Genomic DNA, 16,007 nt, shown 5'->3' with positions numbered 1-16,007 from the left:
CGTAGGTTTGCTATGCCATCTTGATGATGCATGTGTGAGCAACCCTTGCAATGAGGGAGCAGTGTGTGATACCAACCCTCTTAATGGCCGTGCCATTTGCACCTGTCCCGCTGGATTTGTAGGGGGTGCCTGCAATCAGGACATGGATGAATGTTCAATTGGTAAGTGTGCTATTTTATGCCAAACATCAGTGCTGTTGTTGTATGCTCTCAGCTCTAGCTTTCTTTGAGTGTGTTTCATACGGCGATCCTTCTATCAACAGGTGCAAACCCATGTGAGCATTTTGGAAAATGTGTGAACACAGAGGGGTCTTTCCAGTGTCAGTGTGGTCGGGGATATGCTGGCCCACGTTGTGAGATTGACATCAATGAATGCTTGTCCATGCCCTGCCAGAATGACGCCACTTGCCTAGATCGCATTGGAGAGTTCACCTGCATCTGCATGCCAGGTAGAAAGACCTTTTGAAGAGGTCTTCCATTATGATGTAGTAAAATGAGTTTTTGTTGTTGTTGTTGTTTTAGTTCTCAAAAAAGTTAACTTATTTTAATCTTTCATTCTTCCAACCATACGCACACAAAAATGTGACATTTTTGACTCTGGAAATATTTTTCCTTTCAAAGGTTTAACTGTTGAATATGATATGATTTCTATACTGCTGTATGTCCAAAAAAATGCTTCAGGTACATTGCCTATTAGACCAAACTAGCTGTGGTTACATAAATCACGTTTGCAATTTACACCTTATGCTCAGGATTTAGGTAAGCAGAAAAACTACTTCTATTTTCATTTAAAAAACAAATTTTAAGGCCAAACTCTGAACATACATTAACTGGTACAATGTAGGTTTGAACATCCAAGGGAGTTACTTGTGACCAAAATATACTGTTGTGTGCAACAGGACTTTAAATTGTACTTAATATTTGACAATGAAATGATAGAAAACACCTCTATTCAGCCTAATTTCACTCACATGGGACAGAATCTAAACCAACAGAGTATCACAATTATTTAAATAATCGCTATTTAAAAAATATAAACAATATTTAAACTTGGACTTCTAACGAAACTCTATATAGAGTGCTGCCATACTGCCAGGGTTTAGTGTTATGTAACGCATTTCCACCAACGCTGGGGTTATGGAGGCACCTCTCCGCTCTCAGTGCACTGTACCACCAGATGGAGTATTGGTTTGTACTGAGTGATAGTTTTGACACTCTGGGACAAAAACACAGTGAAACTCTCATGCACAGTCCTACATGCATGCTGGGGTTTGGGGAGCTATACAAATTAGAGCCGGGAGTTGGGTCTATAGGACTGGATGTGAGAGAGGGCGAGCAGTTAGGGGGAGGAGTGTGCTGTGAATACTAATGAGTGGTAGAGTGGTGGGAATGAAGTGGAACAATAGAGCCCCTCTGTGCTCCACTTTGCACCCCTCATATACACAGAGAGGGAAAGAGGCTCTTTCCCAGAGCCTGTCCCCCTCCCCCCTCCAGAGACAGGGCCTTCCTCATCACCCTCCTCATCGTCAGTCAGCCTGGCAAAGCTCATGTGGAGCTGCTGATTATTTCTGATTCCACGCTAGCCTCACCACAGGGGCAAGACTCTGACTCACATTCTGTTTCACCTCAATGAAGGACCTAATGTAAAAGGCATAACGTGCATCTGCTGAATGGGATACTGACCCAGGGAGGAGCAATGCTCCACAGACAGTAGGGTGTGGTGATTTCAGATTTCAGTAGGATGCTGTGGTTTAGTGTAAACAAGTGTAAAAACTTCACGTGTGAAAAGTTTCCCACAGAATACACAGAATTATGCACACACCATGCTGGCTTGAACTGACATACCGTTACTCCAAAGTGAGCAAAGTGAATTAGGATCAACAACAATAAAAAGAAGTGTCTGACTTCCAGTTGAACTTCCTTCTTCCAGGCTACATGGGCACTTACTGCGAGATTGATGTGGATGACTGCGAGAGCAACCCATGCGTGAATGACGGCATCTGTCGGGATATGGTCAATGGCTTCACGTGCACATGCCAGCCAGGTGAGGCTATTTTGAGGCAACTAAAAAAATGAGGAGAGGTTTATTAAAGATTAAATAAGTCTATCTTCTACCATCTGATTAGTATTTTTGGCCCAAGCCATTATATTTTCCAAAACCTCTTCAAGTAGTTATTGTTCCCATGCGAATCCCAAAGACATCTGAAAAAGATAAAGTCAAAAAGTCTGATCTCAAACTCCTGTTTTATGTGAAAGTTCTACAACTTATGCTGCTTTCCAACTTCCTAATGCTAGCTTTTTGGGTTTTTTTAATACTTAGTTCTGATTTGGAAAGACGATTTTTTTTTTTTTTTTTTTTTGGAGCACTACCCTGCTTGTGAAAAAAATAGCACTAAAGCCTTGGGAGTGAGAATGTGTTGGTTAACACCTGCAACACACTGACAGCATCAGTAAAACTAGAAAGCCAAAGTTTAAATGTCCCCAGGACCAGAGGAGGAGAGGTCAGCCTCACTACTTTTGCCTGCGGGTATTTAGAGCCACCACTTGTATAAAAAAGCCAGGCCCAAAAGTCTGCCTATCCCCTTGCCTGAACAAAGGCACCATTGTGACCCTCGCTTCCCTCCTCTGTGGAATGTAGAAGGGACAGCAGCCTCCCTCATCCTGCCCTCATGGTGGTGTTGGGGGGGGGGGGGGGGGGCAGTCCCACTAATGAGATTCTTTTCCAGGTTCGCAATTTACATCTGGGGCAGACGTCCCCCCTTCACCCCCCATCTAGCTATTGAGCTGGTGGAGCTGATGCAGGCAGTGAAGGGCGGAGGGGTGTGGGGGGGCTCCCCAAAAGAGAAAACAATCCCACCGCCTCCTCCAGCACCCCCTTTACCAGCCTAAGCATCGACATACAGACCATCCTGACACTGTTAATCAACTGAGCAGTGTGTTACCAATGCACCAATTCACTCCTGTCTGGGCACTGTGCCCAGTGCTTTCAAGCCTGCCCAGTTTCTCAGACTATTCAAGCTAGTTGCTTTTATTATTATTATTATTATTATTATTATTATTATTATTATTATTATTATTATTATTATTATTGTTGTTGTTGTTGTTGTTGTCTTCATCACTTTCCAGTGTAGAATAAGCATTTTCACACACAAAATGTGCCAAAACCTAAGTAAGGCAAAGATGGATAAGTTGCATGTCCATGTCCAAATATTCCATACCATTCAATAACAATATTATTTTGGTTTATTATTTAATTGTGAGTCCTTCCTCTGAAATATTTTCAAGGTCACAAGCTTTCTATTGTATTTTGTATTGGTCAGCTCTGCCCTTGTCCAAGTGCATAGAGAGCATGTATTTAACCAGTCGAGGTCTCAGACCCTACCTTAGCCAGACATTACTAACCTAGTCAAAGACCTCTGGCTTTCTTAGGAGAGAAGATCTGCCCTCTGACCTTAGCATGGACCCTTTTGCTGGACCTTCTTTCTGACCCTTAACCTCTATGTTTGCATGTCCCAGGGTTTACGGGTACCATGTGTCAAATTGACATAGATGAGTGCGCCAGCACGCCCTGTCAGAATGGAGCAAAGTGCTATGATCGGCCCAATGGGTTTGAGTGCCGCTGTGCTGAAGGTAAGTGCTTCTTTACGTAATAGTTGCTGAACAGAGGAGCCAGAAACAGAGCAGCAGATGAGCCTTAAACACTTGTTTTGGTCTTTGTTAAGCATTTAGTGTTTTGGGGAGTTTCTCTGGGTGTCTGCTGGCCAAACAGACTGACTTGAGGCCCCTAATCCCCCTCTTTCCCTCATCGGTCTCAGGATCATGGGGTCACTGAGGACCAGCACTTGCCAAGAAAGGAGGCTTGGTCATTACCCTGACATCTGTTCATCTTTAAATCCCTTTACAACACCTTATGCTGCATCTTAACTTTCATTCCTTCGCATTTAGTTATGTTCGTGTTACAAAAGAAAGCCACCAACCTGTAAAGTTTCTCACAGAGTTTGTATGTAAAGCTGGTCTGCATGTATACATTGATATTTAATACGTTTGTTCTATGCCTACTGAGAAGCATGGTCATTGTTTCAGTGGCCAGCTGCTTGGTATTCCTTGTGTTTTTGGGCCCCTTCTGTTGAGTGAAGTGGCCCTGTTTGACGTGGCGCAGTCTATTGTTCCCTCCATCTCTGAGAACAATAGTAAGACTGGGAGGCCTGTTTAGGGCCCTTCTTTAGTGCTTTGCCCATCTCAGCATTGCTCTAAACACATACCACACACACCAAGGTCCTTGTCTGTTACACAGACACCGTTGATATGGAAACCAAAATGGTCAAAAGCCCAACTGTAGAAGTTTTTATGAAAAAAAAAAAAAAGCATAAAGAAACAGTTATGTTAAAGAGAAAAACAGAAAATATCAGGGCTGCAGGGAGCAAAGTTTGAATCATTGTGACTAGATAAGTACCTTATTGTTAATGTAATTTATGCTTTTTTTCCTTTGTAGGTTATGAGGGGAAACTTTGCGAGAGTAACATCAACAACTGTCAGCCCGACCCATGTCACCATGGTACCTGCATAGATGGCATTGCCAGCTATACATGTAACTGTGATCCTGGTTACACAGGGTATCGCTGTGAGAATCAATTAAATGAGTGCCACAGCAACCCTTGTCAGAATGGGGGCAAGTGTGTGGACCAGGTCAACAAGTACATCTGCCAATGCCAACATGGAACCTCGGGTAAGAGAAAAATCTTCAGAGATAACAAATGCTTGTTCTTTGCTTATTTAAGCCACTGATTTATTCACTTTAAAAATACTGTTATATGTTATAAATACATATTTATATATAGTACAGAGAAGGCATTGCAATATTCAAAAGACTAAGCATTGAGGCTGGCATTAACATCAACGGAGAGACCATTAATAATCTTAGATTCGCTGATGACATCATACTGTTTGCTGAGAGTGAAAAAAAGCTGAAAGATCTGCTTGAAGATCTAGATGAGGAGGGAAAGAAAAATGGAATGAAAATGAACAAGGAGAAAACTACGATAATGTGCAATGAGATAGCAAGAAGACGGCAAAGAAAAGGAGTTGCGATAGATGGAGAAGAACTCAAAGAAGTGACACAAGACACATGCTTGGCAAGGAAATGAAGTAAGGATAGAAATATAGCAACTTTTTGAAAGAGAAGAAAATACCAATGTGCCTGAAGAGGAAGATCATGGACAGAGTAATTTTTACGTATGTAATGGCATATGGTGTAGAGATGTGGACCCTCACAAAACAACAGTAGAAGAAGCTGCCAATGTTTCAGAAGAGCATTGGAAAGAAATAAGATCCAAGACTGAAGTGAAGGACATTATAGAAAGAGCAAAGAAAATGAGAGGACAGTGGGCAGAACATCTTGCCAGAATTAGCAACATCAAGTGGGCTAAGAAAACAAGTGAGTGGATACCAAGAAAAGGGAAGAGAGTGAAAGGGAGACCAAAGAGAAGATGGTTAGATGATATCGAAGAGTTGGGAGGCAGCATGTGGATGCAATTGGCACAGAATTAGAGTGTGTGGTGATGATAATGATGACTATTATATTTTATTATAATATTATAGAATTATGTTCTGAAATGTAGTGAAACATTTTCTGCCATTGCTAGAACAGTTAAAATGCTTCTATTATCCTAATATAAAAACTTTTTCCATCCAGGTACAAACTGTGAGATAAACTTCGATGACTGCGCCAGTAACCCGTGTGACTATGGCATCTGCAAAGATGGCATCAACCGCTATGACTGTGTTTGCAAACCTGGGTTCACTGGTAAGGCCTTCTGAAAATGGCAGTGTGAATTTGAGATAGAGCAAATAAATCCTCGCTGGAAATAGTAACAAAACACTCTGATTATGGCTAACATTTCTCCTGCCAGGTCCCAAATGTAATGTTGAAATAGACGAGTGCGCATCTAGTCCCTGTAGGAATGGAGGAACATGTGTGGATGAAGAGAATGGATTTCACTGCCTGTGTCCTGAGGGCTTTAAGCCCCCTTACTGCTACTCTCAGATGGATGAGTGTGGCAGCAGCCCATGTGTCCATGGCTCATGCAGAGATGACATTAACGGGTATAAACAGTTAACAGCTTTTGTAAACCTTTAAAGTAATTCAAATGGCCCCATACCAAGTAAAACCTTGAAATGGGTTCTAAGCAAGCTTGTGGTTAATCCTATAACTTACACATCAGGTCAGTGTTATTTCAATCTTGCAAACTGACAGCTCTTGGCTTATTGACTGTACTCTGGTATTTCCAGTTACCGCTGTGACTGTGAGCCGGGATGGGTGGGAAAGAACTGTGACCTAGACAGGAACGACTGTCTGCCAAGTCCCTGCCAGAATGCTGGCACATGCATCGATCAGCTCAATGGTTTCACCTGCAAGTGTCGCCAAGGCTTCAGAGGTGAGAAGGCATCTTAGTAATTGAACCATCAACATCCAAATGAACAGTAGAAAGAGTGGAGTATGTATGTACAGCACGTGCAGTGGAGAAGAAACAACTAAACCTAACAGAAATCTTCCAAAAGATCGCTCTGATGTCTTCCATTAGTTTTCTCTCTAGCCTATGACAATTGTCTACCTCCCCCTAGTGGTACATTAAAAAGTCTCAGACTAATGAAAATTCAATTCCACTATATGTTCATCTCCTTTATCTTTTTGACAGGTAACCTCTGCCAGGTGAACATCAATGAATGCGAGTCCAGTCCCTGTCTGAACAAGGGCACTTGTGTGGACGGTGTGGCAAGTTTCACTTGCCTGTGTGAGCTTCCTTACAGTGGACCCACTTGTGCTGAAGTCCTTACTCCTTGCTCTCCTAACCCCTGTGCCAATCATGCTGACTGCATCCACACCCCAGACTACATGGGATATCAATGTAAATGCCCACCAGGGTGGCAAGGTCAGGAAATTTTGTACTCAAATATTGCATCTCATTGTTTATCATAGATGGTCTGCTTGGAAGCTCACAACCATACCTTTTTGTACCCTTCTTTTACAGGTCAGTTGTGTAACAGAGATGTGAATGAGTGCATCTCAAACCCCTGCAAAAACCGTGGGACCTGCACTAACACGCTCGGAGGGTTTGTGTGCTCTTGCAGAGCAGGATATACTGGGCTAACCTGTGAAACAGACATCAATGACTGTTTACCTAGTATGTGACTTCATACACTTAGAGTTATTATAGAATTATTATATGTCAGCTACTGTCAAACACAATACCAAATTCATATACACATACTGTATTTGACCGAAGACATCTTTTTCTCTTTTGCTATTAGATCCGTGCCTAAGTGGAGGTTCCTGTACAGATGGTGTGAACTCCTACCACTGTAGCTGTCTGCCAGGCTTCACAGGGCTTCGCTGTGCTTTAGAGATCGATGAATGCCACAGTTCTCCTTGCAAAAATGGAGGGACATGCACAGACTATGTTAACTCCTACACTTGCACCTGTATGCCTGGCTTTACTGGTATCCACTGCGAAACAAACATCCCTGATTGCACTGAAAGGTGTGTGTGTGTGTAAAGCTATATAATGAAAAAAACTGGAAAAAAACTACCTATACAATACAATATAAAATGAAAGTAATACATATAAATTTTTTTCACATGCCCACAGCTCTTGCTTCAATGGAGGGACATGCACAGATAAAGTCAATGGATATACCTGTACCTGTCGCTCTGGCTTCACTGGCTCCCACTGCCAATATGAAGTCAATGAGTGTGACTCCCAGCCCTGTCTCAATGGAGGCATCTGCCAGGATGCCCTGGACTCTTTCCGTTGCTCTTGTCCCAAGGGCTATACTGGCAACCGTTGTCAGGTACACATACTCAAAAACACTCTTGAGATGTCATGTTTAGGCCTTCAATCTTTACAGGCAAATAAAGCAAATAAATTCTCAATTCAATCTCTCTCTTGCTTATGCAGACACCAATTGATTGGTGCAGGCGCTTGTCTCAATGCAATAATGGAGGACGCTGTCGCCAAAAGGATGCCTCATTCATCTGTGAATGTACTGATGGCTGGTCTGGCCGTTACTGTGACATTCCTAGACTCTCGTGTGAAGCAGCTGCTCGCCAAAGAGGTACTTTAATCTTCCGTGCATGATGATGTGCAACCTCAGTCTGAGTTTGTGATCAAGTTATTGATGTAATCTTTGCTCCCAAATCTATGTAATTAGGGCTCCAGACGGATGAACTATGCCACCATGGTGGTCACTGTGTCAACACCAGGAATGCTCACTATTGTAAATGTCCTGTTGACTACACTGGAAGCTATTGCGAAAATCAAGTGGATCACTGTGAAGACAAACCTTGTCGCAATGGCGCCACCTGCAGGGGATATGTGGGGGGATACCAGTGTGACGTAAGTCTGTTGCTTTATTTCAGTATGTTCTTTTTGTTGTTGTTAGATTTCAAACAGTCAGCTTTCATTTTTTGCTGTCAAAAATTCATTGATATATCCTTACAGTGTATGCCAGGTTACACCGGAAAGGACTGCGAGATAGAAATCAATGAGTGCCAGTCTCATCCCTGCCAGAATGGAGGCACTTGCATTGATTTGGTGGGGCACTACATCTGCTCCTGTCCCCCTGGTACACTGGGTATGTAAACACATATAAAACAAAACCCTATGCTTATGTGACTATAAAATAAATGTGTATATCTGTCCTTTTAAAGGTGTTCTCTGTGAGATCAATGAGGATGACTGTGCACCACACCTGAGGCTGCGCAGTGCTCCTCCTAAGTGCCTAAATAATGGCACCTGTGTGGACAGAGTGGGTGGATATCGTTGCAACTGCCCCCCTGGTTTCACAGGAGAAAGATGTGAAGGAGACATAAACGAGTGTCTCTCTAACCCCTGCATTCCCTCCAACAGTCTTGATTGCATCCAGCTGCCCAATGACTATCAGTGTGTCTGCAAGCCTGGCTTCACAGGTTAGACTGCTACTAACAATTCCCCTTCTCCACGTACCGTCACAATGCTCTTTTATTGTACAAACAGATATTCTTTTCCAGCTGTAGAGCTATTAATATATTGTCTTTTAGGTCGGAGGTGCCAGAGTAGGTTCAGCGTGTGTGAGTCTCAGCCTTGTCAGAATGGAGGAGCCTGTTCAATAGCTAGCAGCTCTCCCCAGGGATACACCTGCACATGCCAACTTGTAAGTGTAAATTTAAGAGTTAAAGCACCTAATTTCATGTCCGAATTTTTGAATTACAGCATTCTTGATTTGAAAGTATATATTAATAAGCCTATTAATTATGTCTGTCTTAGGGTTACACGGGGTCTAATTGTGAAAGAAGCATGTCCTGTCGGGAGCTATCCTGCTACAATGGAGGTAGCTGTTCACTTACCACAAGAGGGGCTCGTTGCACATGCCTACCAGGTTATGGCGGGCCCCAGTGTCAGCATCGCAGTAGTGAAGGATGCTCAGCTATGCCGTGCCGCAATGGAGGAATATGCACTGAAGAGACCAACATCCCGTTCTTTTACTGTCAGTGTCTCAGTGGATGGCAAGGTAAACGGTGTGAGCAGCGCAGCAGAACCACTGACCCACCGGCCCCCTCGTGCCCTCTGGCAGACTGTCATGGCAAAGCTAATGATGGTTTTTGTGACAAGCAATGTAACACATTACCTTGTCGCTGGGATGGCGGTGACTGCTCTCTAGCAGTGAACCCCTGGGCTAATTGTGGAGACCCTCACTGCTGGCGTGTCTTCAACAATAGCCAATGTGACGAGTCCTGTAACAACGCTAGCTGTCTGTATGACAACTTTGACTGCAAAAGCAAGGAGAAAGTTTGCAAGTGAGTTTTACATTTCCTGTTAAGAGGAAACCTCTTAGTATTTATAAAGTTGAGAAAACTTGAGCTGATCCTTTTGTTTGTGTCATCTCCAGTCCAATATATGAAACCTATTGCATCCACCACTATGCTGATGGAGAATGTGACCAGGGCTGCAACACAGAAGAGTGTGGGTGGGATGGCCTGGACTGTGTACCAAAAGTTCCAGAAAGTCTTGCCGATGGTGTGTTGGTGCTGGTCGTTCTAATGCCTCCAGAGGAGCTTCTCCGCACCAGCACAATTTTTCTTCAGAAATTAAGTGCTATCCTACACACTTCAGTGCGCTTCAGACTGGATAGCAAAGGAGAAGCCATGATCCTCCCTTACACCCGCGAAAACACACGCCTCAAGCGGGAGCTGCAGCCTCATCAGGAAGTCATTGGGTCAGTCAAGCATACAGTAAATATAAAAGCCAAAGCCTTTCCTGTAGATTGTACATTGCACTAAACGCTTGCTTCTCTGCTCTTCCTGTAGCTCGATAGTCTATGTAGAAATAGACAACCGCTTATGCTCAAAGGACTGTTTCCCTACAGCTGACAATGCTGCAGAGTACCTTGGAGCTCTGTCAGCAGTAGAAATGCTCCAGTTCCCCTACCCCCTAAAAGCAGTCCGTGGTGAGTAGGGTTACTTAATACACACAAAGAAACTAAGACTAATGAGGTACAAATATGTAATTACTCCTTTTCTTCTCACCACAGGTGAAAAGATCATTAAACCCATTGAACCATTTGTGTTCTATCTGATGCTGGTGGGGATAGCTTCTGTTTTCCTTGTGGTCATCCTTGTGATAGGCATGTTGATTGCTCGCAGAAAAAGAGAGCACAGCACTCTGTGGTTCCCTGAGGGCTTCTTTCTCAAGAAGGAGCCCAGCAGCAACAAAAACCGCAGAGAACCTGTGGGCCAGGATGCTCTGGGAATGAAGTAAGTTATTCGTGCAAATATGCTAACGCATATTGTTGGGATGTTGGGACTGAATTTCTTTTAGAATTTAGACTTTTTTCTTTTTTTTAAATAAATTTTTCTCTTGGATTTACATTGTTGCACATATTCATCTGCCAACAGACACATGCCAAAAACTGTGGAGGAATCTCTCCTTGGAGATCATAATGACCAGTGGATAGACACAGATTGCCCAGAAGCAAAAAGGCTCAAGGTCAGTTATGCAAGTTATTTGCAATATCCATATCACACAAGAGTGTGCGTGTGTGCTTGCATTAAAAAAAAATTCTCTTCCTCTAATTTCAGGTTGAGGAGCCAAATATGCTCTCAGACACTGAAGATGCAGTGGACTGCAGACAGTGGACACAGCACCACCTTGCAGCCGCAGATATCCGTGTTCCTCCCACCATGGCCCTCACTCCACCTCAAGGAGAGTTTGAAAGTGACTGCATGGATGTTAATGTCCGAGGTCCAGGTTGGTAGTGAACTAGAGTAAAGTTTTACCATTTAATCTGTTGTCTGTCATTTTGAGTGACTTTTGAGTGAATAGACATAAACTCACACATGCCTGCTTTCATCTCCTAACAGATGGTTTTACTCCTCTGATGCTGGCATCATTCTGTGGAGGTGGCTTAGAGTCCGAGGTAGCAGAAGAGGAGGAGAATGAGGAGTGTTCTGCAAACATCATCTCTGACCTAATCTACCAGGGTGCATCCCTTGCAGCCCAAACAGACCGCACCGGTGAGACAGCCCTGCACCTAGCTGCTCGCTACGCCCGTGCTGATGCTGCTAAGAGGCTGCTGGATGCTGGAGCAGACGCCAATGCTCAGGACAACACGGGACGCACCCCACTACATGCTGCTGTTGCTGCAGATGCACAGGGTGTCTTCCAGGTAGTCAACACATACGGGTTATTTGTTGTGCTACATCAGTCCTTGCAATGCTGTACATCTTTTTAGTACATTTGTGTTATCTATAAATCAGAATTTCAAATTCAATCTGTCACACCCTTCTAGATTCTGATCAGAAATCGAGCCACGGATCTTGACTCCCGTATGTACGATGGCTCCACTGCACTGATCTTGGCTGCACGGCTTGCAGTAGAGGGCATGGTTGAGGAGCTCATCACTTGTCACGCTGATGTTAATGCAGTCGATGAGCTGGGTAAGTGTCCTGATGAAGACATTCCTATTTATTATGTTTACATATATATGACAATAAAGAAACCTTGAAACCTATTTCATTATTACACTGAAAGCATTTATCTTTATTTGAATTGTTTGTTGTGTCTTAGGTAAATCTGCCTTGCACTGGGCTGCTGCCGTCAACAATGTGGATGCCACTGTTGCCTTGCTCAAGAACGGTGCAAACAAAGATATGCAAGATCTCAAGGTATGTCATTCATCTATATTGTTTTAACCACACTTTTTCACAAGTTCACCGTTCACAGGGGTTTCTGTCTAACAAACTCTATTTATTTTTCTGTTTTCAGGAGGAAACCCCTCTGTTCCTCGCAGCCCGTGAAGGCAGCTGTGAGGCTGTGAAGGTTTTGCTAGCTCACTTTGCAAACAGAGAAATCACAGACCATATGGACAGGTTGCCAAGAGATATTGCTCAGGAGCGTATGCACCACGACATTGTACAGCTTCTTGATGAATATAACACAGTGAGGAGCCCCCAGGGCCATGGGGGAGCAGGTCACCACCTCACTGGGGGACACACTTTGTCTCCTCTTATGTGCCCTCCCAGCGCCTTTCTACCTAATCTGAAGAACACCCCACAGGGTAAGAAAAACCGTCGCCCTGGGGCCAAAGGTTCTAGCCTGGGAGGCCAGCATTCGACTAGCCTGAAGGATTCAGTGAAGGCCCGCAATAAGAAGCTAACCCTGGACATGCAGAGTGCCTTACTGGAGAGCTCTGTTACTCTGTCCCCAGTTGACTCACTGGACTCACCCCATGGGGGAGCTAGCAATGCTGGCTACATCACCAACCCCACTTCTCCTGTGGCCATGCAGTCACCGGGGCTTTTCCACTCCTCAGTGTCTGTCCCAAACACTCCAATGGTACATGGTAGCATGTTAGACGGAGGTGGCCCCTTTGCTGTGTCTCTAGCCCAACTCAATGATCTAGGAGGTGGAGGAATGTCCTTACAGGGACGTGTCTCTATGGCTTCAGATATCAACCATGGCTATGTGCTGAGTTCAGGCCAGATGGGGCTAAACATGGGCATGGTAAGTCCTGTCAGTGTACCCTTTGATTGGCACAACCGGATGCCCCCTTCCTCCCAGTGTGGTCAGCAGGTAGTGAATATTGTGCAGAGCAGCCAGGCAGGCATGCATCCTCAGAGTCCAGCCATGCAGCAACAAGGCATGCTGTTGCACCAACAGCAGATCTACCGTAATCCCATGCTTCAGCCTACACCTGTTATCTCCACACCCACAATAAGCCCTGTTAAGTTGCCTTCGATTGCTGAGCAGCAACAGCAGCAGCCACAGCAACAGCTCATTAATCACATTACCAGCCAGCAAAGCATGGCTTCCACCCCACCGACACCCCAGACTTCACAAGCCCCACCATCCTTCTTCCAGCAGCAGATGCCTCAGCAGTCCTCCCAGCCACAGCCTCCTGCTCAGCCTCCACAGGCAGCCACATCAGCAGCCCAGCCCACTCAGGCGCTCCCCTCCCAGCCTAGTGGTAGCATGGCAGGAAAGGAGGATTACCCAACCCCTCCCTCCCAGCACAGCTATTCATCCACAATGGATGCCACACCCAAGCATTACCCTCGTTTGCCCAATGAGCACCCTTACCTGACGCCCTCTCCAGAGTCTCCTGAGCACTGGTCCAGTCCTTCTCCTCACTGCGTCTCTGATTGGTCGGATTCCACACCCAGCCCAGCAGTGGTTGTCCCTGCCCAGACCCAAATTACTCAAATTCCAGAGGCCAATGGCAAGATGCAGGTTTTTGCATGAAGATCATAGCCTCTGCTTGAAAATGGACCAAGGGTGAAAGAATTTGTGGACTGGCTCTTGGGCCTGTCTGTGTTTTTATCTGTCAGCCTGTTTCCAAGATTTTCATTGGATTTGGATTGACTGTTTGTCATGAGGATTGTCTGCTAGTCACTTTTGCAGAGAAAAAAAAGTAAAGGGATATGTGTGTTGTCTGAAAAAAAAAAACAGCAGACAATTTAATGAAGTAATTCTGTCACAGATGGACTTGTTTTTTATTATAAAAAAAAAAGTATATGAAGAAAACCAAGTCTTTCATTTCAAAGACTTTGGGACACTCTCCTAAAAACTAACAAACATTTAAAAGTAGATAAGAGGAAAAGTGAAATGCTGAAGGGAATTCATTTATTTTTATTTATTGTTTTTATCTATCTAAACTACTTTTTAGTTGCTTCTCTCTGTCCTAGCTTCTCATATAAAGTGTCACCCCCAAGATGATAAACTGGTTCAAATGAAAAAAGAAAAAAAAAAACATTTCAAGAATTGCTCTGCAGTAGTGATATCTTCAATTGAATTGTGGTAAATAATTGTTTTCCATATGAGTATTATGAACAAGAATGTAGACGAGTGTCTCTGAAGCACTTCGAACGACCAGCCCGTTAAGGCAAGTGTGTGTCGAGTACAACATTTGATCAAAATTGATATTTATGATATGTGGGTGGCATTTAATCCATGGTAAATTTCTTTATCACCTTTCAAAATGAATCAGCAGAGTAAAGTTTTAGTTAATCCTTTCATTTGTAGCTTCTTACTGACACACCGGTGTTTGGCCAGTCGTACTGCCAGCCCTGATAAGGTTCAGTTTTTTAAGCATGTTTATATTCATTTTAAACGAAACATTTCAAATAGAACTGTTTTGCCTATAAAATCAGCCGCTCACTGCCGTTATGTTTTACTTTGTTTTATATTCTGTGTATTTTTTTTTAAACACCGTTTCAGATATGTTAAGCTTTGCTTGTATCAGCTGCTATTTTATGAGTCTTCCCTGCAAAACATTCCTCCATTTTGCTGGTCTTGTTGAGTCTGGATTCTGTACCGTTCTGTAGGATCCAACTCATGACAGAACACAGACTGGTAGAATTTGTTAAGCTTGTGATGTCACTGATCAGATTATATGGACTGTAGCAGTTGGGATCTCAGTGGCACTCTTACTTGTCTTTGGAGTGTCGGTGGTAGTGTATTGGTCAGCGTGAGGGTGTGGCTACTGGGCTGTAACTGCTTATGCGCTGTCACTCCTCAGGGAGATGTTTTATGGCATGCAGTGGGAGAGTACCCCTGCATCTACAGTAGTATCAGTCCAGGGGCCGTGTGGTTACATCTTAAGATGATTGTTAAAGTAGAGCCGAAGGAGAGAAAAAAAAAAAAAACACTACCATGTAGTGTTGTGCCCTATAACTTTTTACAAAATTCTGAGATGACACTCTTGTCATCTAGCTAACACCCAGTGTAATGTATGACCAACTCTCTTATTTCCACATGACATTGTTGAATAGAGGTTATCCTTTCCTTAACATTTTGTGGGCATTTCAACATAAAGTCAGACAATAATAGTAGAATTTTATGAAAGTAAGTTTTGCATGTTTATTTTGTGACACCGTGAACAGAAATGAGTTGGCCACCACTTTAGTGTGTCATAGACTAAGTATATGTTTCATTTATTGTTTATTGTGTTCATTATAGAATCAGCTACTGTTCTGCCAGACCTGAGAAACACAGTCCAGTTCACATCCTACTTACAATGAAAACAGATTTTTTTTTTTCTGGCTTATTTGTTGTTTATTTTTATATATAACTTGTTTTACAATTTCTCTACCAGGCCGCACTAAGTGTTTTGTACATTTCAATCTCTCAAGTTCTGTTTGTAAATATGTTTGTTCTGGGTAGATCACTGCTTGAGAAATCGTATGTTTCTAAAATGATTGTTGTGTACTAAAAAGGACAAAAATAAAATGTACTTCATTTAGCATTATTTCAGGCTGAGGCTGTGACTGATATATATATATATATATATATATATATATATATATATTTTTTTTTTTTTTTTTTTTTTTTGGTTTCATGTTAGTAGAACAGTCATAGATATTTTCTATCATTAATTTCCATACATACTTAAAAATAGTTCAAAATCCTTGTACATAAAACCTTTCTACATTTTTCTTTCTACAGTCAAAAGATGTAAAATAAGTTACTTATAATA

The 16,007-nt window shown here is 43.1% G+C and overlaps 1 protein-coding gene across 2 annotated transcripts in view; it reads left to right on the top strand.

Moving 5' to 3' along the window:
- Positions 1-15,779, top strand: part of notch3 (notch receptor 3) — a 29,488-nt gene extending 13,709 nt beyond the window's left edge. Inside the window, exons 7-33 of one of the 2 annotated variants that reach the window (XM_030735177.1) lie at positions 6-161; positions 263-448; positions 1,930-2,043; positions 3,516-3,629; positions 4,492-4,725; positions 5,692-5,802; positions 5,909-6,101; positions 6,288-6,433; positions 6,695-6,928; positions 7,028-7,180; positions 7,308-7,536; positions 7,646-7,847; positions 7,955-8,111; positions 8,208-8,392; positions 8,498-8,630; positions 8,707-8,964; positions 9,076-9,188; positions 9,302-9,831; positions 9,924-10,250; positions 10,342-10,481; positions 10,566-10,788; positions 10,930-11,020; positions 11,113-11,281; positions 11,395-11,699; positions 11,823-11,970; positions 12,101-12,198; positions 12,299-15,779. In XM_030735177.1, the coding sequence (XP_030591037.1) occupies positions 6-161; positions 263-448; positions 1,930-2,043; positions 3,516-3,629; positions 4,492-4,725; positions 5,692-5,802; positions 5,909-6,101; positions 6,288-6,433; positions 6,695-6,928; positions 7,028-7,180; positions 7,308-7,536; positions 7,646-7,847; positions 7,955-8,111; positions 8,208-8,392; positions 8,498-8,630; positions 8,707-8,964; positions 9,076-9,188; positions 9,302-9,831; positions 9,924-10,250; positions 10,342-10,481; positions 10,566-10,788; positions 10,930-11,020; positions 11,113-11,281; positions 11,395-11,699; positions 11,823-11,970; positions 12,101-12,198; positions 12,299-13,774 (6,425 nt within the window). In that variant the 3' untranslated portion in view covers positions 13,775-15,779. Of the gene's footprint in view, positions 1-5; positions 162-262; positions 449-1,929; positions 2,044-3,515; positions 3,630-4,491; positions 4,726-5,691; positions 5,803-5,908; positions 6,102-6,287; positions 6,434-6,694; positions 6,929-7,027; positions 7,181-7,307; positions 7,537-7,645; positions 7,848-7,954; positions 8,112-8,207; positions 8,393-8,497; positions 8,631-8,706; positions 8,965-9,075; positions 9,189-9,301; positions 9,832-9,923; positions 10,251-10,341; positions 10,482-10,565; positions 10,789-10,929; positions 11,021-11,112; positions 11,282-11,394; positions 11,700-11,822; positions 11,971-12,100; positions 12,199-12,298 lie in introns of those variants that run through there. The other variant, XR_004020272.1, reaches the window with a different exon arrangement.
- The last annotated feature ends 228 nt before the right edge of the window (positions 15,780-16,007 follow it).

The sequence above is a fragment of the Archocentrus centrarchus genome, chromosome 8 (genome assembly GCF_007364275.1).
Source record: "Archocentrus centrarchus isolate MPI-CPG fArcCen1 chromosome 8, fArcCen1, whole genome shotgun sequence".
In the NCBI taxonomy this organism is placed as follows: domain Eukaryota; kingdom Metazoa; phylum Chordata; class Actinopteri; order Cichliformes; family Cichlidae; genus Archocentrus; species Archocentrus centrarchus.
The sequence above is the reverse complement of the archived record's forward strand: the minus strand, read 5'-3'. Positions and strand labels throughout refer to the sequence as shown.